The 27,757-nt window shown below is 45.2% G+C and overlaps 1 protein-coding gene across 6 annotated transcripts in view; it reads left to right on the top strand.

The window, feature by feature from the left end:
- RAB4A (RAB4A, member RAS oncogene family) overlaps nt 1–27,757 on the top strand; it is a 96,929-nt gene that overhangs the window by 38,150 nt on the left and 31,022 nt on the right. For 3 of the 6 annotated variants that reach the window (XM_073793678.1, XM_073793681.1, XM_073793679.1), the window contains exons 4-7: nt 1,512–1,574; nt 2,711–2,865; nt 5,294–5,389; nt 9,068–9,200. In XM_073793678.1, the coding sequence (XP_073649779.1) occupies nt 1,512–1,574; nt 2,711–2,865; nt 5,294–5,389; nt 9,068–9,183 (430 nt within the window). In that variant the 3' untranslated portion in view covers nt 9,184–9,200. The other 3 variants (XM_019941618.3, XM_019941622.3, XM_019941619.3) reach the window with 3 other exon arrangements.

Raw genomic sequence — 27,757 nt, 5'->3', positions numbered from 1 at the left:
GGGGACGCGCGTGGCAGGGCTCCAGGCAGAGCTGGTGGTTCGGATCAGGACGGTGCTGGTGAAGGTGTAGACACGTGCACGGTGTAGGACCTGACCAGTTGGTGAGACGGGTCCTGACAGATGTGTCCACTGTGGGACACGTTGCGTCACATCACTTTGTGATGGGCACAGAGTGGGTGGAGAGATTCCTGGCTGTGTAAACAGAGTGGGTGGTGGGGCCGCCTCCCGGAGGGGCCTGTAGGCCGGGAGCCAGAGTTCTGCCTGAGATGTTGACTGTGACGCGTGCATTGTGGTCACACGGAGAGTTGCCGGGCTGGCGGATGGCTCTTACGGAAGTAGGCTGAGCTGAGGATTAAACCGGAGTTGAGAGCGTTGGGAGAAAAGAGAGTGGCATGGACATATATCCACTACTGAACGTAAAACAGCTAGTGGGAAGCAGCCGCATAGCACAGGGAGATCAGCTCGGTGCTTTGCGACCACCTAGAGGGGTGGGATAGGGAGGGTGGGAGGGAGGGAGACGCAAGAGGGAGGGGATATGGGGACATATGTATATGTATAGCTGATTCACTTTGTTATAAAGCAGAAACTAACACACCATTGTAAAGCGATTATACTCCAATAAAGATGTAAAAAAAAGGAAGAGCCCAGGACCCAGCCTGGGGGAAGGAGCTCCAGGACCAGCAGGGCAGATTCAGAGGAACTGTCCGGAGTAGCTGGTGTGAGAGGAGACTGGGAGGGAGTGGGGCTGCGGCCTGGGGGCGGGGGGAGGGGTCCAGGCAGCAGGGGAGGGCAGGTGCCGCGGGGTCCACGGGGCAGGAGGAGGCGGTGCTGGCGAAGCAGCCCCTGAGACGTGTGGGTGCGCGAGGGGCCCACGATGGGACGGCAGCGGGAGCGTAGCACCGCCTGCCTGGCTCTCGTCCAAGATGGGAGGTGCCGGAGCCCATTGTATTCTGTGAGTGGGGAAGTCTTCGCGCGGGGAGAGAGTCGAGATGCAGGGGAGAAGGTGTGTTACTGCAGGAGAAATCCTGGAGCTTGTGGGAACGGGCGAGATGCGCTCGGGTGGGGGCTCGCTGAAGACAGGTGAGGCCGCGCGGCCGGGCGTGGGAAGCGCAGCCACGCGCGGCCCCTCGTCCACAGGAAGGCACGGACCCCGGGCAAGCAGAGGGGCTGCCGAGGGTTTCGTGCCCTGGGACTCTGTGATGCCCCCTTTCTGCCCCTCCCCCGACGTTCTCAAAGGCACCCTCAGTTGTGCGGGGCAGCCTCATGCCCTCCAGGGAGGATGACCCTCATCCCAGCCTCACGTTCCGCCTCCCTGTCGCTCCTGTGATACGATTTCAGGCAGGACAGCCCTTCAGGCCCATGTTCAGATAACTTTGAATCATTTCTCTTTAAAGCCACCTCCGTCCCTATGTTGTGGTTTCCAAGGCAAAAATGGGTGTTTTGTGTGGGAAGATGGTGCCCAGGGGTACGGGCTCTGCGTGGTGGAAAGTGAAAGCCTGTAACTCTTCCAGGTCTGTGACGAGAAGCTACTACAGGGGTGCGGCAGGGGCGCTGCTCGTCTATGACATCACCAGGTAATGACACCCCTCGCCGGCCTGTGCTTCCCGAGGTCCGAGCCTCCCCGCGGGTGTGCTGGGCACGTCGGTGGCAGGGCTGTGGGGCGGGAAGCCCCTCAGCCCTTTCCCTGGGGGTCTTGGGCGTTTTCGAAGCAGCCCCTTCCACCACTTTACCATGTAAAGCAGCATGTTCCCAAGCTTCAGATAGATAAGCACCCCCAGTGTCATTATGTTTCTTAACATGGTGTTTTGATGCTTTCCTTAAGGTTTGCAAAGTGAAGCTTTGCGTGTGGTAAATTATTAGAAGTAACGGACCTCCATCAAGCACAGGCTCTAGGCTGGGACGGCCTGGGTTCAAAGCCCACTTGCCGTCACCAGCGGTGTGAGTCCTCCGGCGAGGTGCTCCGCTGTCTGGACTTTAGTTTCCTTGTCTGTTCCATGGAGTAATGACCACGTAATACTTGTGAGGTTGTTGGGCGGTTGATTTGGTTCACATAGAGCTCTTGGCCCATCGTAAGGATCTGAGTGCACTGTCCTGCATGTAGCTATCACCCAGGTATCACAATTAAATTTAAAATTCAGTTCCTCGGTCAGTCCTTAGAATATACGAGGGTTTTATCCTTAGATAGATGAGGGCTGAAAACAGTCCTGAAGGTGGATGCACCTGACCCAGTCCTGGCTCTGCCACTGGCTGCTTGTGTGACTTTGGGCAACTTAGTCTCTCTGGGCCTCAGGTTTCTTGTGGAAACAGGAGATAATAAGACTCTGTGTCACAGAGTCCTTACAGAGAATCAGTGTGTTAAATTCGTGTGAAGCGAAGTACCAGCACATCACACGGATCCACTGAGTGGCAGCAGTTAGCCTTAGGTCCTGCTCGCATGTTGCATGAACCGAGAGCCCAGTAAATACTGACCCTGCTTGGGCAGACGACAGACAGCAAGCTTCTGACTTGTTGCCTCGTTTTCATGGAAACAAGATGAAATGCACCCTGTTGGTGTGGTGTACACCTGGGGCATCCAGGTCATCTGAGTCACCCTAAAGGTTGTGGGCGTTGCCCTGCGTGTGTAGAAGCGCTGTGAGTGGTGTGAGTGACTGGAAAGAGTTGCTAGCTTTATAAAATACATGTGCTATTTTCACAATCTTATATTACGCAGCCGAGAAACCTACAATGCGCTTACTAATTGGTTAACAGATGCCAGAATGCTCGCGAGTCAGAGCATCGTCATCATCCTCTGTGGGAACAAGAAGGACCTGGACCCCGATCGGGAAGTCACTTTCCTAGAAGCCTCCCGGTTTGCTCAGGAAAATGGCAAGTGGCCTTGCACCTGTCACACCTGCTGGAGGTTTAAGACGCAGCTGTAGTTAGGAAGTGTGGAACCTCCTGTTGTTTTCACTGTGCATTAGACGCATTTAACATAGTCTCACCCTATTGCATTCTGCCCACGAAGGTCACTATGATGAGGGACTTCCCTGGTGGTCCAGCGGTTCAGACTCTGTGCTTCCACTGTAGGGAGCGCAGGTTCCATCCCCGGTCAGGGAACTAAGATCCCGCATGCAGTGTGGTGTGGCCAAAAAAAAAAAAGAGGTTACTGTGATGATAAAAGCTAATCTCTTAGCATTCTGTGGTGACTTTTCAGTCTAGGATCTTTGATATCACAGGTCTTGGTTTAAAGTGAAATTTATAACAATCTTTAAAGGCCCTAATCAGATGATGTCATCTTTTATAAAATGGAATTTGAAGCTAAGTTAGTGAAATATTAGACGTAAATAGAAAGGGAAGCAGTAGAAGACATACTGGACTAATTGGCTGTATTTCACTTACATTAAATTTAAGTCATTTTGGGCTTCCCTGGTGGCGCAGTCGTTGAGAGTCTGCCTGCCAATGCAGGGGACACGGGTTCGAGCCCTGGTCTGGGAAGATCCCACATGCCGCGGAGCAACTGGGCCCGTGAGCCATAATTACTGAGCCTGTGCGTCTGGAGCCTGTGCTCCGCAACAAGAGAGGCCGCGATAGTGAGAGGCCCGCACACCGCGATGAAGAGTGGCCCCCGCTCGCCGCAACTGGAGAAAGCCCTCACACAGAAACGAAGACCCAATGCAGCCAAAAATAAATAAATTAATTAATTAAAAAAAAAAATTTAAGTCATTTGGCTAAAGATGCCTTTGAAACTTCTCTGAATTTCCGTATAGAATACATAAGGATGACACGTAAAATTAATGGTTGCTTATAGACGGCTGAATGAGAATTCACTACTAGGCATATACCCTGAGAAAAACCATAATTCAAAAAGAGTCATGTACCAAAATGTTCATTGCAGCTCTATTTACAATAGCCAGGACATGGAAACAACCTAAGTGTCCATCTTCGGATGAATGGATAAAGATGATGTGACACATATATACAATGGAATATTACTCAGCCATAAAAAGAAATGAAATTGAGCTATTTGTAATGAGGTGGATGGACCTAGAGTCTGTCATACAGAGTTAAGTCAGAAAGAGAAAGACAAATACCGTATGCTAACACATATATATGGAATTTAAGAAAAAAAATGTCATGAAGAACCTAGGGGTAAGACGGGAATAAAGATGCAGACCTACTAGAGAATGGACTTGAGGATATGGGGAGGAAGGGTAAGCTGGGACAAAGTGAGAGAGTGGTATGGACATATATACACTACCAAACGTAAAATAGATAGCTAGTGGGAAGCAGCCGCATAGCACAGGGAGATCAGCTTGGTGCTTTGTGACCTAGAGGGGTGAGATAGGGAGGGTGGGAGGGAGGGAGACGCAAGAGGGAGGGGATATGGGAACATATGTATATGTATAACTGATTCACTTTGTTATAAAGCAGAAACTAACACACCATTGTAAAGCAATTATACTCCAATAAAGATGTAAAGAAAAAAACACATCTCACAAAAAAAGAAAAAAGATACTTAGAAAAACATAGCTTAGGTTTAAAAAAAAAAGAATTCAGGCATTTTAAAATAACTTTAATTTTTGGAAGCAATCAACAACTAAAATATCCTACTATCACCTTTCAGTTGGACTCCAGGACCACCCACTTACACTCTCACAAACGAGCAGGGTTTCTGCTAGGAAAATAAACAGAAGCCTTCATGAGTTTGTAAAGAAGCTGTTAAGAAACATGCACACTTAGAATGTTAAAGGTCGAAAGGAATTTATCTGTCATTTAAGTGAAACTCATTTTTACAAGGAAGGAGACAAGGGTCTGGAGAGGTTGTGGTTTGCTCCCAAAAGCAAGGAGAGCAGCCTTCTGCTGCATGAGTCACCAGCTGGTGCATAAGAAGAGGGCTCGTTCGTGGAAGATCCCCTCACTGTCAGGGCGGCACACCAGCTGTCAGCACTTGTAGGTTGTATCTGTGGTGACGTGGAGACTATTGGAAAGGCAATTGCTACTTTGTCTTATATCAACAGCCGGGTGCCTTCAGCCAGCCTGCTTCCTTACCAGCGTCCTGCTTGCTTAGTTTCTTCAACACATTTAAGTGCTAGCACAAAATACTAGTTACTTTTCGGGAAAAGTTAGATTTCTTCTAATATCTAAAAAAATATTTTGACATTTATTGATTTCATATTTGCAGAAATACCTGGTTTTAAGTACTAAATTTGTTTCGTCTATTATTCTAAGAGTGTACTAAGCTGGCAGTTATGAATCGAATAATTGTGATTGTCTTCTAAATATGGCTTCGTGTTTTGTTTGATGTCGATTTTAGAGCTGATGTTTCTGGAAACGAGCGCACTAACCGGGGAGAACGTGGAAGAGGCCTTTGTACAATGTGCGAGAAAAATACTTAACAAAATTGAATCAGGTAAAAGGCTTTCCATTAATAAACTTTCCTTTAGCGTCATTTCCTCTCTAGCTCAGCAGTGTCACTTTTCAGTACTTCCAGGAGTGCTTTGGTCAGAGTGGCCTCTCCCCCTGCCGACCTGCAGTCACCACTCACGGGCTTGAAGGTCTTGTCCGCGGCTGAGGTGGGAGCCCACGCCTCCTTCACGGCGGCCTCCTTGGCCCCAGTGACGGAAGGGACAGAGTCAGGGTGTCAGGGCGCGTTTGCTTTTAGAACCACAGCCTTTGTTGGAGCCATCCCTTCAGGAAGAATGGACCTTTGTCCGCGCTCCGTCAGCACCTCGGGCTCTGCTGGGCCAGCGGTCGTGTGTGGTGGATTGACGTGATCTATGGGCACCTCGCGGGGTGCCGCTGGTTTAGATCAGGCGTCGGGGAGAATTTACTCCCGAAGCTCACTGAGCGTGCCTCAGTAGTAACCTGTCTCATCATTGTTCTATTTGCTGCTTCAGTAAAAATAAATTTATAATACCCCTAATTTAGGCAGCTGACAAAGTAATATGTAGTTGTCATTTATTAGAGTTACTTTCTATTAAGTATCACCGCAATTATATGTGGACATTCAGTTTTTAATTGATTCATTCAAATATATGAATGCCTGTTCTTTGTCAGGTGCTGGGATACAGAAATAAATTAATCACAGCCCTTGCCCTCAAGAAACTCTTTCATGGGAAGCAGTCAAAAGATAATTATAATATGGTGTGGTCGATACAGTAACTGAGAAGCGCACAGGATCTTGGGGCACACGAAGAAGGAGAACCTACCTGCTTAGGAGGTGATATCAGGAAAGGCTTCCAGGAGGAGGTGGCAGCCGAGCTCAGGCTGTCAAGTGTGAGGAGGGGAGGCCAGCAGGGACAGCGCGAGTGGACACTGGGGGAGAAGTTGAAGTTTCTAGAACAGACGGACCACAGCGGGGAATGGCAGGAGAGAAGGCTGAGGAGAGGCAGCAGCCAGGCCAGGGATCGTGATCCGGGACCTAGAACTTTACCCTGTACAGGGTGACCGAGTCTCCACCCTGCCTGTATGCTAGAGCCTCCTGGGATGCATAAAAGTTTGAATTCCAAGACCCGCCTCTAGAGATGCTGAATTAGGCCCTCAGCATCAGATTTTAAAAAGCTCTCTCGTGTGATTAATTCTGATGTTTGTCCACGACTGAGCACTGCGGTAGGGGTAAGTGGCCATTCAGGGGCGGGGGCCGTGAATGACGTGGTCAGGTTGTGGCTGGAGGCAGATTGTGTGTGTGGGTGGTCACATCAGGGACATGCTGGAGGGAGCCCAGGGCCGATGGCCAGGATAGCAACAAAGGCATCTTTGAGTTATCCGAAAAAAGATGCCTGATTAAAGCTTTATCAAGGGTGTGGAAGCGGAGATGAAGAGACGTAGATGAATCCAAGAAACGCTTTGGCAGTGGCGTCCTGACTCAGATGCTAACTAGCGGGGCGGGGCCCTTGCCTCTGGGGAGGGGACTGAGAGGTGGGGTCAGAAAGGGAGGAGGGGTTGAGGGCAACTAGGTGTCACACCTGGGTAACTCGGGGACCCAGAGGGTCATGGCAGAGCCAGAGGGCAAGCCGGTTCAAGGGAATCCAGATGCTTCTGTTTTGGAGTGTTCCCTGGGCAGCGTCGCTGGAACAAACGCGAGGAGGCATGCAGGAGGCTGTGGGGAGAATTCCTGGCTGGCGGAGTCTGCTTGGGAACCATCAGTCTGTAGGAGTAGTGGCAGCTCTGGAAGGAGCGAGACCACGCAGCGATCAGTGGAGAGTGGGAAGGGCAGTGGCCCAGAGCGAAGCCCTGGAGGCCGGAGGATGAGAGAGAGGAGGGGGAAGTCATAGGTATGTGAAGGTATATGAAGAGATCCAGGAACGTGGGTATCACTTTGGCCGAGCTTCAGCCAAAGGGTTGTTCATTATCAGATGCATCAGAGGAAAGTCTCATAAGCCAAGACGTGAGCTGAAAAGTGTCCGGTGGGGCGGGCAGTAGGAAGTCACCAGCCATCTTTACCAGCAGAATGACAAGGAGAAGACAGGGGGCAGCGGAGCGCCAAGAGGGGGTGAGGAAGCAGAGCCTGGCGCCTCCCCGGAGGAGGGTTAATTTAACGAGAGGTTTCAGTAAATGATGCGAGAGGAGAGAGAGGAACGGAAAGGAGAGAAGGCGGGAGGGGAGCGGACGGAGAAGGTAGGGGCGGGCGAGGTAGTGGGAGAGCGCCAGGGTCCCAGATGGCGGGCTGGGCTCAGCAGGAACAGGGCCGCTTCATCCTTGTGTGGTCTTTTGACCTGAAAACAGCAGCAAAGTTATTCAAGCTGGTACAGAACTGTTATTTTTAAAGACTAGAGCATCAGTAGTTGTCATGAAAATTGGTGTGATGTTGAGTATTAGCAAGCTCAACACGAGCTTTTCTTTAGCTTACCTCCCCCTTTGGTGTCCACCCATGAATACAGTGTGTGTGAGTTCATTCATATAAAGCTTTCAGGATCTGTTTCTTCTGAGATCATCCAAGTCATAGTTACATCAGATGGAAAACTACAAGGACATGTTAAAACTCTTCAGCAGTACTTTTTTTTTTTTTAGATTTTATTGACGTATAGTTGATTTACAATGTTGTGTTAATTTCTGTTGTACGGCAAAGTGATTCAGTTAGTTATACATATATATATTTTTTCATATTCTTTTCCATTATGGTTTGTCACAGGATATTGAATATAGTTCCTTGTGCTCTACAGTAGGACCTTGTTATTTATCCATTTCAGCAGTACTTTTTAATTTTAGTTTTCTAAAGAGGCAGTACATTCATATGGTTCAAAAACCATTATTTTCTCCCCTCCTTTTTATACAAAAGTTAGCATACTATGAACTCTGCACTTACTCTGCCTACCAGTGATGACAAATCAGTATTTAGAGACTTCCATATCCATATATAGATGCTAATGTACATGTGCACACATCATGTGTGTGTGTACGTAGTGTTCAATTTTGTGTATTGCCATAATCTATTTAACCAGTCTACTTTGGACATTTGAGTTGTTGCCAGTATTTTGCTGTAACAAAAAATGTTGCAGTAAATAACCGTTTGTATATCATTTCACATGTGTGTGAGTGTATGTATAGGATAAATTCCCAGAAGTGGATTTGCTGTGTTAAAGAACACAAGCATTTGGAAGTTAGGTAGAAGCATCGGGGTTGTAGCAGTTTATCATCCCACTAGTAGTGAATGAAGGTGTTTATTTCACTAAAGCCACACCCACAGGGTGTATTATCATACGTGGGTTTTTACCAGTCTCATAAGTGAAAAATGGTATCTTTTTTAATTCGTGGTTTAATTTTAAATTAAATCTTTGTATACGTAATATATTCACATAATTCCAAATCCAGAAAGTGCAGAAGAGGATAGAGTGTGTCACCCTCTGTTACCCCGTCTCCTGTCCCCTAGCTGTCTAGAGCTCTTTCTTGAAGTCAGCCATTATTACAAGTTCTTTATGTATCCGTCCAAAGAGGTTTTTATGCCCATACAAGCAAACGTGTGTACTTTTCCTCTGTATTCAAAATTGTGTTGTATATACAGTGTTCTGCACTTTGCTTTTTTCACTTAATATATTGTGGGGATCACAGAAACATGAAAACTTTTTCTAAAGACTTGCTTGGTCCTCAGGTGAGCTGGACCCAGAAAGAATGGGCTCAGGTATTCAGTATGGAGATGCGGCCTTGAGACAGCTGCGGTCTCCACGCCGCGCACAGGCCCCGAGCGCACAGGAGTGTGGCTGCTGAAGCAGCAGGGTGCACAGGTAGGTGCCTGCGTTGTGGCTGCCCTGCCGCCTTCGGCCTCGCCCTCTGTTTGCTACCCACAGCCCCGCACAGGCTTAGAGGTGGAGGCTGTCACTGCCTTTTGCAGCCGCGTTATGAAAAGGAGAGGTGATTGCATAAGTAAACGTTAGAGATTCTCAGCAGTGAGAATCTCTGCTCACACATTCTTCCAAGCTCACACGGACACTCACCGAGACAGACCACATCCTGGGCCATAAAACACACCTGAGCACATTTAAAAGAACAGAAATCATCCAGTGTCTGCTCTCAGGCCACAGTGGAATTAAACGAGAAATCAGTAACAGAAAGCTAACTGGAAAATCCAAAACGCGTGGGGATTAAACAACATACTTCTAAATAACACACGAGTGAAAGAAGCAGTCTCAAGGGAAATGTAAGAATATTTTGAACTAAATGAAAAAACACAACTTATCAAAATTTGGGAAGATTCAACACAAACAGTACTTAGAGTGAAATTTATAGCATTGAGTGCATGTGCTAGAAAAGAAGAAAGGTCTAAGTACCATCATATAAGTGTCCACCATAGAAAACGAGAAAAAGAAGAGCAAATTAAAGCCAGAGTAGGCAGAAGAAAAGGAGTAATAAAATTAGAGCAGGAGATCAATAGAGAAAAATCAACGAAGCCAAAGCCGGCCCCTTGAAAAAGACCAGTAAAATCAGTGACTCTAGCCGGGCTAAGGGAAAAAAAATAAAATAAAATTATATAATAAAATTACTAATATCAGAAATGAAAGAGGGGGCATCACTGCAGATTCTATGGACATTAAAAGGATAATAAAGGAATGCTATGAACAACTCTATGCCCACAAATTTGATAACCTGCATGAAATAAACCAATTCTATCAAAGACACAATTTGCCAAAACTTATACAAGAACAAATACACAATCTGAATAGGCCTATATCTATTAAAGAAATTGAACCAATAATTAATAATCTTCCAAAACACAAAGCACCAGGCCCACACGGGTTCACTGGTGAACTCCACCAAACATTTAAGGAAGAAACTATACCAATTCTCTTCAGCCTCTTTCACAGAACAAAAGCAGACAGAACACTTCCTAACTCATTCTATGAGGCCAGCATTACCCTAATTCCAAAACCAGACAAAGACATTACAAGAAAAGAAAACTACACACTAGTATCTCCTGTGAACATAGATGCAAAAATTCTCAACAAAATGTTAGATTGAATCCAACAATGTATACAAAGAATTACATCCTTCCAAGTGGGGTTTATCCCAGGTATGCAGGGCTGGTTCAACATTCCAAAATCAATTAATGTAATCGTCATATCAACAGGGAACAAAAATCACATGATTTCATCAAGAGATGCAGAAAAATCATTTGACAAAATCCAATATCCATTCACAATGAAAGCTCTCAGTAAAGTAGGAATAGAGGGGAATCTCCTCAACTTAATAAAGAAAATCTACCCAAAACCTACTGCTAACATCCTGCTTAATGGTGAGAAAGTTGAAGCTTTCCTATTAATATCAAGGCAAGGAGGTCCCCTCTCACCATCGTACTGGAAGTCCTAGCTAATGCAGTAAGAAAAGGAAATAAAAGGTACACAGACTGGGAAGGGAGAAATGAACTAACTGTGTTGGCTGATGATAATCTGTGTAGAAAATCCAAAAAGTCCACAAACTCTATATAAATGATTATATAGCACAGTTGCAAGATACAAGGTTAATATACAAAAGTCCATCACTTTTCTCTGTGCCAGCAATGAACAAGTGCAATTCGAAATGAAAACACAACACCCTTCACATTAGCATCCCCTAACCCTAACCCTTCACATTAGCATCCCTAACCCTAACCCTTCACATTAGCATCCCTAACCCTAACCCTTCACATTAGCATCCCTAACCCTAACCCTTCACATTAGCATCCCTAACCCTAACCCTTCACATTAGCATCCCTAACCCTAACCCTTCACATTAGCATCCCTAACCCTAACCCTTCACATTAGCATCCCTAACCCTAACCCTTCACATTAGCATCCCCCAAAAAGGAAATGGGTGGAACTCTAACAACATCTATATGAGGAAAACCAAACTGATTCTGAAGTTTATGTGGAGAGGAGACAAAAGACCCGTAATAGCCAACACAGTATTGAGGGAGAAGAACAAAGTTGAAGGACTGTTCCTACCCAACTCCAAAACACTATAAAGCCACAGTAGTCAAGACAGTATGGTATTGGTGAGATAATAGACAAGTAGATCAATGGAACAGAATAGAGAGCCCAGAAATACACCCACATACTGATGTTTGATAAAGGAGCAAAGGCAATACAATGGAGCAGAAATAGTCTTTTCAACAAATGGTGCTAGAACAACTGGACATCCATGCAAAAAAATGAATCTACCAGACCTTGTACCCTTCACAAAAATTAACTCCAAATGGATCGTAGACCTAAATGTAAAATGCACAACTGTAAAACTCCTAGAAGGTAAAAGAAAATGTAGATGACCTAGGGTGTGGTGATGACTTTTTAGACACAGCACTAAAGACACAATCCATGAAAGAAATAATTGGTAAGCTGGACTTCATGAAAAATAAAAACTTCTGCTCTGCAAAAGACAGTGTCAAGAGAATTAGTAGACAAGCTATAGACCAGGAGAAAATATTTGTGAAACACACACCTGATAAAGGACTGTTGATCCTAAATACACAAAGACCTCTTAAAACACAACAGTAAGAAAACAAACAACCCAATTTAAAAACGGGCCAAAGACCTTAACAGACACCTCACCAAAGAAGATACCCAGATGGCAATAAGTATAGGAAAACATACTCCATATCATATACCATCAAGGAGAAAGCAAGGTAAAACAATGAGATATCACTACAAGCCTATTAGAATGGCCACAGTCCAAGACCCGGACAGCACCAAATGCTGGTGAGGATGTAGAACAATAGGAATTCTTGTTCATTGTTGGTGGGAATGCAAAATGGTGCAGCCACTTTAGAAGACAGCTTGGCATTTTCTTATAAAACTAACCTTAGGACTTTCCTGATGGCGCAGTGCTTAAGAATCCACCTGCCAATGCAGGGGACACGGGTTCGATCCCTGGTCTAGGAAGATCCCACATGCCGCGGAGCAACTAAGCCCATGTGCCACAACTACTGAGCCTGAATGCTACACTACTGAAGCCCGTTCTCCTAGAGCCCGTGCTCCACAACAAGAGAAGCCACCGCAATGAGAAGCCCGCATACTGCAACAAAGACCCAGCGCAGCCAAAAATAAAAATTAAATTTAAAAAAAAGAGTAATGCTTAAAAATAAATAAATAAATTAGCAAGACGTGTTTATAATCAGTGTTTAAACTGTCAGTCATATAACACGGGTAAAACCATTAGGTAGGTAGGTAGATAGGTAGGTAGGTAGATAGATGAATGAAACTAAACATACTCTTACTGTATGATCCAGCAGTCTCACTCCTTGCTATTAACCCAAAGGAGTTGAAAACTTACGTCCACACAAAAACCTGCACATGGATGTTTATAGCAGCATTATTCATAATTGCCAAAGCTTGCAAGCAAACAGGATGTCCTTCGGAAGGCAAATGGGTAAACTGTGGTCTATCCAGACAATGGAATATTATTCAGCACTAAAAAGAAATGAGCTGTCAAGCCTTCAAGGCATATAACTAAGTGGAAGAAGCCAATCTGGGGATTTTCCTGGAGGTGCAGTGGTTAAGACTCCGCGCTTCCAATGCAGGGGGCACAGGTTCAAGCCTTGGTCAGGGAACTAAGATCCCACATGCCATGCGGTGCAGCCAAAAAAAAAAAAAAGAAGCCAATCTGAAAAGGCTACATACTGCATGATTCCAACTATGTGACATCCTGGAAAAGGCAAAACTATGGTGACGGGAAGGATCAGGGGCTGGGCATGGGAGGGATGAATAGGCAGAGCACAGAGGATTTGGGGAGAGTGGAAAGACTGTATGATACCATGTGTTGGATCCACGTCATCATGTATCTGTCCAAACCCCTAGAACATAGAACACCAAGAGTGAACTGTAATTTAACTATGGATTTGGGGTGGTTATGAATTGTCAGTGTAGGCTCATCAGCTGTAACAAATGTACCATCTGGTGGGGACGTTGATAATGGCGGAGGCTGTGTATGTGTGAAGGCAGGTGGTCTTTGGGAACTCTACATACTTTTCCCGCCTCAATTTTGCTTCGAAGCTAAAACTGCTCTAAAAAAATAAAATCTTAAGAAAAAAATCCTAAAGCACTGAAACAACACAATGAAGAGTTTTGGCTAATAAGCCAACATGGGGATTAAAATGGAATAAATACATAATTAAATAAATCCAAAAGAAGGCAGGAAAAGAGGAAAAAAGGAAGTAAAGAACAGATGGGGAAAATATAAAACAAATAGCAAAATGCTAGATTAAACCCAGCCTTACCAATTAAAATAAAAAATTAGATTCTCTGCTTGAAAGAATTTGTAGGAAATCCTTAATGCACTTGCTCAGAAAGGAAAGTTGATGGGAGTGATTGAGTTAGAGGTTCTTCTCCCTTTATGTCAGTGACGAGTCTTTTCCTGGGTTCATTGAAGTCTAAATGAATGTGCCTGTAGCTACGGCTCATTTATAAAATTTGCAAGTAGAGATTTTAACTTTCTAAAGCTTCCTCTTTTTTATGTATAGTCAACATTATCTAATATGCCTAGGTAAGTTTAAATAAAAATTGGAAGTATTCATTCACTAGTTCCCTTTGTGACTTTAATCGATGTTTGTTTGTACATTTTTAGTTATGCATATTTCTAAATTGTTCTTAATATTTTTTAGGTGTTCATACAGTGGTATTTGGGACACAATTGTTGGAGCTTGAAGAAGTTTTTTTTTTTAACCACCATCTTTTTCTACTTTAAATGGAAGTAGATCTTTGTGCAAAAAAAATAATTTGGGTTGTTATGCAAGCTAGTAGATGTGGCACAGCAAACGTATAATAAATCCAGTTCAGTGGACAAGACCATTAAATGTACACATATATGTAAAAATGTTCTGTTCCGTATTCGCCCTCTCACCCCAGTTTGAATCCTGGCTGTGTACTGTACATAAGCTACTCCAGTACGTCTCCACAGCATGGTATCTGATGTATGGTATGATCAATAGAGTGTTGCACTAAATGCAGTCTAATACTTCATTTTTTTTTAATCGTCTGAACTAAAATCTGTTCATTGTGAGGTGTGCTTTGATCATCGCGTCGGTTATATTGCACAGTTGGTTATGTTTATGACCTGATATTCAGAGACTCTGGCATTGATCGCCAATGCAGTGCTTAGTTAATTCCATTTACCACAGTCCAAAGGTGTTATGTGAGCCACACTCGAAATACTAGATCAGTAGTTACTCACATACCAAAACAAAATGAAAAATGGAGTTTTTCCATGAACTTTACACTGTCCAGCACCCTGTTGATTTTAAAGTATCTTCATCAGACCAGTTCAGGAAGTAGAGCTGAGCACCTGCTCTGTCACAGGCACTGTGATTAGTACTAAAGATGCTGGTACCTTTAACCAAACTTCCTAGGCAAGCGATCTACTCTCAGCATCTGGTCAGTGCAATAGATGAACCATGTACCAGGGGCTGCTCACTTGGTCCCAGTTTGCTGAACCACCTGGTCTCCCTGTTAGAAAACACATCGTTTGCTACTGTGCTTTTTCTGGGATTCAGTATCAGAGCATCACTGCCTCTTTTTTAGTCTTTTGTTGTTTTGTGTTCATTTTAAGGCAACCCACTAAATCAAGTTAATTTTAAAGGGACACCACTAAGAAGTTTCTGTACAACTTTTGCCTTATGACAGTTATCAAGTTAACATGTTTTTAATTCACATGAGTTATATTGAAGTCTAATATATATTGTATTACAAAGACTTGTTCTAATATTTTAAAATGTTTATGCAAAAAATATAATAGAACTTCTCTTTAAAGTTAAAATGCAGCACTACTTAAAGCTGAAAGGTTTACAAGCATTCTTCACCTTACGTGTGTTCTTCCACTGTGACTTTTAGCTGCAAACTGGTACATTTCATTACCTTTAAGTTGGAAGCTGCCTACTGCTTTTGTTGTTTTGTTTTAACCAACAGAGCACAGCAGCACTACAAACTCTGGGAAGTGACTTGGATAAAAATATCAGGATATAGCTGTTTTACGTACTTTAATTTTGCTTCTTTTATGTCTCGAATATTTGATTTTGAAAAGTCAGGATATGAAGCAAATTCTCAGACTGAGCTGCTTCTTGGACCTCGCTAGAAGAATGTTTCATTCAGTATCTCATTTACAGTGGGTTTGCAAGCTGCTCGTTTTGGGACAGCTTTTTGCATGGGGTAGGAGCATGTCTGTTTGACCACATCAGTTTATTCAAAAGCAAAAATTTTTTTTAAATAAGATAAATGTTAAGTTGATTTATAAGTGAGCCTGTTAATTAAACCCCAGGTACTGCATATAATTCCACATCCCTTGACCAATAAAAGTTGCTGGAGAACCAAACCATGGTGGTTCTTAATAAAGGCCTTTAGGAAAAATGAAGAGGGGAGAAGATGTGGTATTTGGTCCGTGGAGTGTTTTCCAACACCACCAACCAATCCTCTGATTCTTCACACACCAGATGGGTTCTGTTCTGACCCTGTCTACACGGAGATGGCATCAGATTCCATAGGTTAAGGGCTGAGTAGGCATCACCACCACTACCACCACCCGCCCCCAGACACACACTGCAGATGTCAGTCACCCGTCCAGGTTGTTACCTGTGCTTCTCACCTACGAGCACAGGTTAAGTGCTAAGGTTAAGTCAGCACTAAGTCTGAGGTTCCCACGACCCCCTCCTCGGGTTTGATTAACTTCTAGAGCAGCTCACAGGACTGAGAGAAACGGTTTCCTTACGAGATTACTGGTTTATTGCAAAGGATGTTAAAGGATACAAATGAACAGCAGACGGGGAGATACATAGGGCCAGGTCTGGAAGGGTACCGGGCACAGGAGCTTCTGTCCCCGTGGAGTTTGGGGTGCGCCACCCTCGCGGCACATGGATGTCTTCCTGTTCACCAACCCGGAAGCTCAGAAGCTCCTCAAATCCTGCTGTTCAAGAATTTTTCTAGAGCTTAATCTCCAGCATCCCCCTTCCCTGAGGCCGGTGGGTAGAGCTAAAAGTTCCTTCGATCTTTCTGGTGACCAGCCCCACACTGAGACTCTCTAGGGGACACACCCGAAGTCAGTTCATTAGCATAAACTCTGCTCACAAGGGACCCCTAAAACTCAGGAAATTCTAAGGGTTTTAGGAGCTTTGTGTCGGGAACCAGAGATAAAGACCAAATATATCTAGTTACAAACATTATGTATGTATTTCCCACAACTTACTAAGTTTTCAGGATGCTCTTAATTTACATATCTAGAAAAGCATTTTCTCAGTCTTCCTGGAAAAAGATTCTACACTCCATCTGGACTTGGGATTATAATTTATTCTTTCACAGTCCAGCATTTAAGTGAAAATGAAAACATCACAATTTGGGAAACTATAACGGTTTTTTGAAAACATATTACTTGTGACTTATGCAAGAGTTTTTGAAATCTTTAAGAACATTGATTCCTAGCAGATCAGTATCATTCAGAGTGAAGAAAGTGCTAAAATTAGTAATTTAAATGATTTGTAATTCATACCATGACACAGTAGATGGTTCTTTATTTTCTGTCATATTTGTCCTTTTTTTTTGCTTTTTTTGGAGGGGAAAATTAGAGGGACTTTAAAACACCTGTAAAGTTTAAAATAACTTTTTGTGCTAGTTGTAAAGTGATTTCTCTTTACTAATCAGTCTACCTGTGCACCTACAGACAATCTGAGTTTATCCCAGTTGTTGCTTGGTCGCTTCCTGATTGTATTTACTTGTTTAAGGAGTTGCTTTTAGAATTGTAGAGGGATTTATCTGAGGACACTCAACCTGCCAGCTTCAGAAAGAGGAGCCATTTGCCGGCCATCACCCTCTAAGGTCAGCAACGGACTTATGGGAGTGTTTGAACTTAAACAAGTATGGAGAAAATAGCACATAGAACCACTGTATCAGCTAGCTTCCACAATTGTCCGCATTATGCCAATCTTGTTTTATCTACTGTACCTTTGCCCCACTTTTTTTATGCTGTAATATTTGGAAACACCCAAAACATCTGTCATTTCACCCAAAAATAGTTCAGTATGCATCTCTGACAAGAATATATTTTTTTAGTTTTATATAATCAACATACCATTGGGAACTTCATAAAAGATAGTGTTACAAGCCAAGAATGGCTATGGCTTTTTCTTGCAATTATATAAAGTTGTCTTTCTGGCATGTATTGAAGAAGCAAGATGCACATCTTTAATCCAGCATTACAGGAGGTCATTTCCCAACATGTGGCTAATTGTACTGGAAGTTCTGTCCCCGAGCCCAGGGGACAGTTGTACCTTCAGCAGGGACACGGGGCAGCCAGCCTGCCACCCACAGCCAGCGCAGCTTCAGAGTGGTGGGACCCCTCGCCAGACTGGTTGTTAGACCTTCTCAGTATCACACTTGCTGCCGTAGTAATGTGAGGCACACCTAATTTAATCACCTCAGCATGTCTACATGAAGGACGTATTGAACTTGACCCATGCATCTCCGGAAGTTACGCTACCAAGTATGAAGCGGGTCGAGCTTGCAATAATGTCAGCATGCTCCTTCATCCTAGAGCACGTTGTCCTTCACCTGTGGGAACTGGATGAGAAATAGATAAGCCTGTGCTCTGACAGCTCCTTTCTCTAACTTCTTGATGTCATGTGTAAATTTCATTTTAAAGAAAAGCTAGCATTTTCAGAAAAACACTAAATTTCTGAGTATGTCACATTCCAAAATGCCATAGAAATAATTATGTTCACTAAATATTTAAGGGCCACCTAACTCTGTGTGAGAGTAAAGTGCTAAGTTCTGTACGTTGGGTGGGGAGCCATCAAATCATTTTACATTGACTAGGAAAACTTGTGATTAATTTGGGCTAAGTCCACCACACCATCCTCCTTTCCAGAAAAGTCACCATGTTGGTTTCTGTGGCTATAAACATCTGTCACATGCCCTCACGCTATGCCTATTTCCTGGGGAAAATGGTGCTTTTATAGGACACTCTTGTGTTTCTCCGAATGCCCCTTGCTTTCTCATCGCCTCTCTGCCTTTGCATGGACTGTGTTTCACTGCCCTCACCCTGTAACACACCCTGCAGGCGGTCCAGGTCCGTCAGGCTGCAGCCCCCTTGTCCTGACGGGTGCAGCTGGGAGCCCTCAGTAACCCTCTCCCACTCCTGACATGTGCAGACACACCGCCCCAGTCCTGCGCTGTCCTGACACGTGCAGACACACCGCCCCAGTCCTGCGCTGTCCTGACACGTGCAGACACACCGCTCCAGTCCTGCGCTGTCCTGACCTTGCTTTGGTATCGGTCACGTTGGTCCGTAGATTGTCTTTATTTGTCTTCTCTACTGGGCTGAGACTTCCCTAGGAAAGGGCTGCCTTCTGTGTGCCTAGGGCCTGGCAAATAGAAAGGACTCCAGTGCTTGTGGGAAGGACAAACGATCAGAGTCAGTTGTGTCCCCAAGTCCTTCTAAAGCACCTGGATATCAAGCCTACCCACTGCAAGATGCCTGTTTTGCAAAGTCTCCCGAAAGGTGGTTATCTGATCCTACTCAGCCCCTTCCTGTCTGGGAGGGAGTTTCGTAGCTCCTGGAGCTCACTTTCAAATGATATCACCAAGATGGCGAAGTAGGGAGACCCCGGCCTCCATCCCCCGACTCCCAACAAAGATCAGCAATTAGCTATCCACAGAGAAAAACAGCTCTGGGAGAACTCAGGAGTCCACTTCACAGCTGCTCAGTGGAACAAAACCCTGAAAATAATCACACAGAAAGGGAAGAACAGCTTCCTCTTGTCTGCATCACCCCATCCCCCAGGCCAGCACTGCTCAGCACCAAGAGGGAGCTCCCCAGCTAGAAAGAGTTCTCCTCCACAGGAAAGGGGGGGGGGTGTGAGCGACTAGCTTCCCCAGCCTTTTGGGGCACCACACAAGGGACCTGTTCAGTTTCACCCCACCTAGAGACCAGCAAAGCAAAGTGTCAGCCGTGCAGCTGGAACAACCATGGTTCCTAGCGCCCTGCTCCGCAGAGGAGCCCGCCAGCTCTCCGTAGTTACCACCCCGTGGGTACTCCCATTCCTGGGCACCTGCTGCCTGAGTCCCTCCCCATTCTCCCTGGCCCCGCCAGAGCCCAGGCCTCTGCAGCTACATAGGTGCAAGATGCCTGCCTAGGCCCCTGCGGCTGACCCCCGTTGCCGGGTGCACAGTGTGGCCAGCCCCTCCCAGCTGTGCACCTGCACACCCCCAGGCTGATCCCCGTCACCAGCCTCCGCTGTTGTGTACACACCTGTGGGGAGATTCTGCAGCTCTAGGAAAGTACACCACCTGCCAGGGCCCCCGCAGCTGCTGTGGGCCCACGCTTGGCCCAAGCCCTTGCAACTGGCCTTGTTCCCCACCACTATGTGTGAGTCTGCGACCAGCCCCTGCCACTACACAGGCACCTGCAGCTGGTGTCCACAGCCAGGTGTGTGCACACCTCCAACTGTGGCCATCACTGCTTCCTGCCCTGTGCCCCAGCAGCTGAACCTGGAGGTACCACTGAGGAACCCACCAGCCCTTGCAGCCACTGCAGAGCCCCGCACAGTGCTTGCCAGGAACCACACAGTTGATGCTGTGACCCTCAGTTGCCTGAGCCAATGGCACAGTATCCCTCCCACCCAGACTACCCCCGACCCTGCACTTGGACCCCCGCACCACTAGGCCTGGGATCCCAGCACACTCCGGCATGCCCCCGCCTGCAGGTGAAGGTCTTTCCTTATACCAAAGTCAGCCCATAAAGTCTGGAAGAGATAGCTGCTGCTTCAAGTGCACAGATACCTATTAATAGCAAGACTGCAGGGATCACAAAGCATCAGGGAATCGTGAGACCACCAAAGGAACACGGCAAACTTCCAGTAACTCTCCCCAGAGCAATGGGGACACATGAGTTGGCCAACAAAGAATTCAAAATAATCGTTCCAAAAATGCTCAGAGAGCTACAAGAGAACACAGATAGAACAACAAAATCAGGAGAACAAAACGAGAAGTTCAACAAAGAGACAGAAAACATAAAAAAGAACCAAACAGACATTTTGGAGCTGAAGAATACAACGACTGAACCAAAGAATTGAATACAGAGCTTCAACAGCAACGGAAGAAAGAAACAGCGAGCTTGAAGACATAGCATTGGAAATTATTCAAACAGAGAAGCAAAGCGGCCGGGGGGGGGGTGGGGGGGGATGAAAAGCCTCCAGGACTTACAGGACACCGTTAAGAGACAGTCTGCACATCACTGGAGCCCCGGGAGGAGGAGAGAGGGAGGGAGAGCGGGAAGCTTGTTTAAAGAAATGATGGCTGAGAACTTCCCAAACCTTGGGAGGCGTTTGGAGTCCAAGTTTCAGTCCACAACTCTCTTTCCAAGACACATGGTAATGAAACTGTCTAAAATCGTAACTCTCAGAGCAGCCTCTTCGTTTGCGACTGTTGACGTCAGTGCCTAGTTACCCAGTTGTCTTGTTTTACATTCTAGGGTTAAGAGCTTTGCTGTTTAGGTTGCAGGTTTTGTTGTTTGGACCAGTATTTCTTGGGAACGCTGTCTGTGCACTCTTAGTTGGCCTCTTGGTACCTGACGGTACAGCCTGTGGGCAAGCAGGCGTCCAGACTGCTGTGCTGTCCGTGTGCACTGACCAGTCACTTGAGGCTGTGAGAAGCAATAGAACAGACGATTTGTCGATAAACGTCTGCTTTCAGGGCTAGGCCTGCTCAGCTGTCCAAGACTTGTAGGATGGGCCATAAGTGCCTGGGGTGAAATGTGTCGAATCTCTAAATTCTGTGAATTACACACACACTCTGTTACACATTGAAGCAGAAGCCAGAGCTGTGAAAACTCAGTAACTGCCTTTTCGAAGCCATAGGAGAGGAGTGGCAAATAATAGATTTCCTCCTCTAATTTTAAGATGAAATGATTTCACCTGAAGCTTTTAAATTTGGTTTTCTATTTAGGTTGTTTATACATGTTTTTACCTGATTCTTCAAACTTTAGCCCTATCTGAGCCGTGAGAAATACACTTCTGCACTTGGAGAAATCCAGTACCCAAGTGCTGCGTTGCTTGTTCAATGTGTCTCCGATCAAAGTATAGGATTTCATGCCCACTTTTCTTTTCTTCTTTTAAAAGAAAACGTAGTTTATTGAGAAATTACTGGAGAATTTTTGTTTAACAGATTCCTCATTTTTAATCCTGTCATTTGAAATGTCTATCGTAAAGCCTCGACGGGGCAACAACTTAAAGGTGTTCTCACTTTTAACATCTGATTTAACCTTCAAAATAGCCCTTTGCGGTGGCTCAGAGTACAGGGGCCCGAGATGCAGACGCCAGGGCTGCCACTCCCAGGAAGTGGACGGCAGGCCCCGGGGGACAGCCCTGTGGTCTCCACAGCAAGGCACAGTAGGACAAGGCACCGGGATTTCTGTTGAGTGGCACCTTTTTTTCTTCAGACTTCATGGAAATTTCAAACACACGTGTTTACTGGAATTTCAAGGACTATAAAGCGTCCTCATTTTAACTGGTGAGAGTATTTTCCATGTTTAACATACCTTTAGTGCCAAGTTGTTGGAGGTGGGAAATAAGTTGATTTCATCACTGTGAAACCATGCTTTGATTTCAAAAGAAAAGAAAAAGAAACGTGCAAGCGTGATAACTTGTCTTTTTGTCCCTGCGCTCAGTACACTGAAAACATTATCAATTAAAAATGCATGACTGAAAATGCGTGCCAGCTGGTTTCCGAATGCTTGTCGCAGTCGTTTTGTATTTGGTGCCCAAGGCTGTGCCGAAGTCGCCTGTGAGTCGGGTATTTCTCTGTGAAGGTGAGGCAGTGCCTGGGGGCCTGAGCCGTGGCTGCCGCCCTTCGCCCGCAGGAGGGTGGTCTCTGCCTGACGGCCCTCGCCCAGCAGCAGCTAATGTCTGCAGTTACCGTGGCAACACTCCTGTGCTCTCTGCCAATAAACGCCTGAGCCGGCTGGCCCTCGTCTGTGCTGCTTCTTTTCTCTGTTTATTTGACTGAGTCCTTGAACAAGAATAGAAGAAAAATGTCCTTAGGTACTCGGATTTTTTTACTTGATCTGCAGCTATCCGATTACTGTACTCTGGCCTTCCTGCCTTCCTCTTTTTGTTTCCTGCAGTAATGTTGGCTTTAAGCACTAGCCCGTGACTTCAGACTTTTACCCAATGTAGTTACGTTTGGGGATCCATGTAGCGGCCTTGGCTTTAGGCCGGGTCTGGTGTTTGTCTCCGGGGATGTCGCGGTGAGATGGTGTCTCACCCGTTGTCAGAGCCGTTCTCACAGGGTGACGCCACACAGCAGAGCACTCGGCTGGGCGTGGGTACGAGTCGAGTCCACGGAAAACGTCGTAGAAAGCACAGCGGGCAGCGTCGGGATCCATCCACGAGGGAGGGGTGTTTGGTGCCAGGCCGGGTCCCCCAGCAAGGCGGGCTGTTGGAGGGGGCTCTTGGCAGGAAGCAGGCATTTGCTCCTGACCCCCAGGATTCCTCTCAAGGAGCAGAAGGCAGCACAGAGACAGAAGAGCCTCCAGTTCCCTTGAAATCCTCAAGTGAAACAGGCTGTCTGTCTCTGGCCCTAGTCAACACCTAGGTCATAAAACCAGTAAAAGACGGATTAATGGCGATGTTAGCTGTCACAAGCAGTCACTCTTAACTGGTTCACACTACCGGTCACAGTCAACACGGCCAGTGTTTGGGGTTTAAGTTGAAGCCACACTCACAGCAAGATCCCAGGCAGCAGGCGTGGTGTCCCCTGCCCGTGAGCCACCGGGCTTCCTGAACCTGTGCAGGCGTGAGCAGAGAGCGCTGGCTGGGTCTTCCAGATGCTCAGGGCTGCCCGCACTTCCCTTTCCTCATTCCCCACCACCGTAGGAGCTCCGATGGGGGCAGCGTGCGGATGTGCCCCGTCTGCCCGGGATGCTGCGCTGTGGTCACCTCCCTGGGCCCACATGGGTATGTGGGGAAACGCTTAGGAGTGGAATTGCCAAGTCAAAGATGTGCTCCTTTTTAAGAGCCGTAAAGCCAAACTGCCCTCCAGAGAACTTGTGCCAATTTACCTTCCCACTAATAGTGCAGGAGGCCCAAACTTAAATCCATGCTGTACGTAAGAAGAAGCCATTTTTTAAAAAATTATGGTTTATATTTTGTATTATTAAATGTTAACCTTTGCCATACATACTGTGGCAGTCATGAAGAAGGTGTCCTTTAATCTATAAACAGCAGTCACAGGCTACAGGAGCACTGTTGTTATGAAGGGCACACCGCGGGCATCCCTGGGAAATCAGTCCTGCTGTGGAGGAAAGTGGAACAGAGTCTATGTGTCCCAATCAGAACACATGGAAAAGCCAGCAGCCTGGCTCACCTAAGGAAGCCCTGGTCCTTCTGAAAAACTCGATAAGCTTCTATTGTTGGTGTAATCAAGTTCAAATTTTATTCCTAGGAAAGGTTAGTTTTTATGGTGGAAATTCAGGATTTACACCTCACTATCCAAAAATCTACGTGTTTTGAATATGGTGAGGTTCAAAGTACCCTTCCAGCCAGGTTCAGGCCCAGGAGGGAGGGGCTACAATTGCGGGCCCTACAGGCCCCTAGCTGGCTCTGCCGTCAGCCTAGCTTAACCACACACAGCTTGGAGTTTTCAGGGGGAGACATACCTTCACAGAGTGGGTATTCAGTTTTGGTTTTGGTTTTTTTTTTTTTTTCCTGTTTTCTCTAGGATTTTTAAAAATAGCTAATACATTTTTACATGTCAAAAATCAAAGCAGTATGGAAGGTCAGCCTGGGGCCTCCTTGCCTCTCCCTCACTCACTGCTCACCCCACACCTACAGTAACCACTGGCTAGTGTGTGTATCCTTCCAGAGTTCCTTGATGTGGACACAGGTATTATTCCTCCTCTCTTCCTCAAACAAAAGGCAACATGTCACACACTGTCTTCTTCCATCTGTACTGCATCTTGGAGCTCTTGGCACGTCTGGGTACATTGAGAGCTTTCTCCTTCTTATCGAAGGCTGAATGATGTTCCATTGTGTGAATATGCCATGTTTTCTTTAACTGCTTCCTTGCTGATAAACAATTGGGTCATTTCCAATTCCCTGGTTCTTTTGAGGTAATTCCAAAATACATGATTAATGACAGCATCGTCAACTTCCGTCTTCACCCACATTTCTGTCTCCTTCCTTCATTCATTAGAAAAAGTAACAGCATTCCTCCCAGTTCAGCCCCTTTCCTATGCAGAGGCAAGAAGCATTTACAAAATTTGATGGAAACGGGAAAAAAAATCCAGCAAGAAATGTGAAAGACCTTTTGATGAAAACTTTATTGAAATAAATATAAGAAGACCAACTTAATGGAGACATACTCTATTTGGGGATAGAAAGAGTCAATATTATAAAGATGTCAGTCCTCCAAAATTAGTAAGTTCAATGCAGTTTAATAAAATTCCCAAATGGAATGTTAAAATAGAAATCGACAAGCTCATTCTAAAGTTCATATAAAAAAGAAAATTGCCAAGGAAAGCAAAGAACAAGGGCGGGTAGGGAGACTTGCCATACCAAATACTAAAATGCACTGCAAAATTAAGTTAGAACAGTGCTGTGAGCCCAGGTGTAGCCCAGTTGATCCACAGAAGAGCAGCGTCTAGAAACTTTCCCTTGTATCTGTGGCAATTTATGAAGAAGCATGATGTGACATTTTACATCACTAAGGGCTCTTCACTGGATGGCGTTAGGGCCTTTTTCTTCCCATTTAATTGAATTTTTTTTAAAAAGGTTGGATCCCTAATTCATATTCACCAAAAAACTTAATTCCGGTTGGATTAAAGATCTAAAAGCAAAAGGTAAGATTTTTTTTTAAAGGCGTTGGAAGAACATAAGAATTTTTTTATGACCAAAGGGTGAATCTTTCTGTAGGTGACTCAAAATACCCCATAAAGAAAGGGTTTGAGGTTTGACTCTGCAAATTAGCATTTTCTATACAAAAGAAAGCATACAGTCAGCAACGGGCTATGACAAAGCATTTGCAACACGTTTGACACAAGATTGGGGTCAGATAGATAATACAGAGATCCTAGTTAGTTAAACAGATACCGACTGGGGGGTGGGGGTGGGGGAAAGGCAGTGTGCTTTTCTAGTTTTCCCAAAATAATTTTAAGCTTGGCAAAGCACATAAATAGGCCATTCATCAAAGAAATAGATGATTGATCAACATGAAAAAGAAGGTAACCCTCACTAAGTCAGTGAAATGCAAATTCAGATAATCACGTTTTACTCCTGATATTGCTAACAGTATGGCTTGCTCTTTTTTGTCAAGCTTGCTAGAGGCTTATCAATTTTACTAATCTTTTCAAAGAACCAGCTTTTGGCTTCATTTGCTTTTGTTATCAATTTTATTGATTTCTGCTCTCTTTCCTTCATTCTGGAAGATGTGGGCTTACTTTTGTCTCTTAAGGTGGAAGCTTATTGATCTGAGGCCTGCTTTCCTAATATAAGCTCTCAATGCTATAAATTCCTTCTAAGTACTACTTCCTTTAACTGTGCCCACAAATTTTAATACATTGTAATTGCATTTTTCTTCCGTTTAAAATATCTTCTAATTCCTCTTGAGACCATCTTTTTGGTGGATTATTTATGAGCAGGTTGTTTAATTTCCGACTGATTTGAGATTTTCCTATCTTTACTGATTTCTAGTTTAATTCCATTATAGTCAGAAACATACTTTGTATGATTTTAAATTTTAGGTTATTTTAATAACCAGGATCTGAACTGTCTTGATGAATGTTCCATGTGAACATGAAAATTTTGTGTTCTGCTTTTGCTGGGGAGTGTTCTATAAATGTCAGTGATTTGGTTAATGGTGTTGTTTAGCTCTTCTGTGTCTTCACCAATCTTTTGTCTACTAGTTCTGTTACTGATAGGCATGTCGATGTCTCTAACTATAATTGTAAATTTGTCTAGTTCTCCTTTCGGGGTCAGATGTTCCTTCAGGTATTGCATTTTGCCTCAGGACAGTCTTCTTTGTAGTTTTAGCCTTTTCCCCAGAAGATCAGCTTAATCTGCCCTCCATAGCCACTCTGTTTACTTTCATAGTGCGGCTTTCCCCGCGCATGCAGAGAACCCTTTGTGGGTCTTGCATTCTGTCATTTTGTAGGGATGATATCTGCCGTGCTTCCCATAGGAGCCTGCCAGGTTTTAGGAACGTTCACGCGCTCACACTCATTCACTGTGGGCTCAGACGCTTGTGTTTGGAAGCTCTTGTTAGGTTCTCAGGAAAGATCCACTGCTGTGTCTCCTCCATGACAGCACTCTTCCACCTCTGACCCCAGGTGAGTGGGAGCTTCCCACATATCAAGCAGTCCTTTGACACCAGCTGGGTGTCCTACAGTTCAGCTCAGTGCTGTTACCTGGAGACAGTGGCAGGTCCCATGGGTTAAGGGCTCAGCCCCACAAGACTGCCCCCCACCCCAACTTCAGACGCCAATCACAGGTCCAGGTTGTTACCTGTGCTTCTGACCAACCAGCTGTAAATTGGAAGGTCCCAGGACCCCCTCCCTTGGGTTCAATTAATTTGCTAGAGCAGCTCACAGAAATGAGGAGAACAGTTTACTTACTGGATTACTGCTTTATCATAGAGGATATAACTCAAGAACAGCCAGATGGAAGAGATGCATGGGGCACGGTACAGGGAAAGAGTGCAGTTTACATGCTCTGTGGGTACCACTTTCCTCACATCTCCATCTGTTTGCCACCCTGGAATCTCTATGAACCCCATCCTTCTGGGCTTTACAGAGGCTTCATCACATAGGTGTGAGTGATTAAGTCATTGGCCATTGGTGAATGACTCAATCTCCAGCCCCTCTGTCCTCCCCAGAGGTCAGGGATGGGAAAGTTCCAACCCTCTCCTCCCAGTTGGTTTCCCAGGCAACCAGCCCCCATTCTTAGGGGCTGGCCAAAAGTCATCTCAAAAGGTGTTTGGGAAGGGGCTTGTTATGAATGAAATGACAAAGCACTCCTTTCACCTTTCTGGCTCTGGAGCTGTTTCAGGAACCGAGAACAAAAGACCAAATTCTAGAACTATTGTTCTATTCCCCATGTTCCCAGTTTCCTTTTGGTATCACTTCTCTTCTGTCTGAAGCACATCCTTTGACTATTCCCTTAAAGCAGGTCTCCTGGCTATCAATTCTTAGTTTTCCTGCACATGAGTATATCCTTATTTCTCCCTCATTCCTGAGGGATATTTCACTGGATACAGAATTCTGAGTTGACAGTTCTTTTCTTTCAGCACTTTAAGAAACGTGCCACTTCCTCCTGGCCTCTGTAGTTTCTGATGAAAAAACGCAT

Source organism: Tursiops truncatus, chromosome 16 (assembly GCF_011762595.2).
Source record: "Tursiops truncatus isolate mTurTru1 chromosome 16, mTurTru1.mat.Y, whole genome shotgun sequence".
In the NCBI taxonomy this organism is placed as follows: domain Eukaryota; kingdom Metazoa; phylum Chordata; class Mammalia; order Artiodactyla; family Delphinidae; genus Tursiops; species Tursiops truncatus.
The sequence above is the reverse complement of the archived record's forward strand: the minus strand, read 5'-3'. Positions and strand labels throughout refer to the sequence as shown.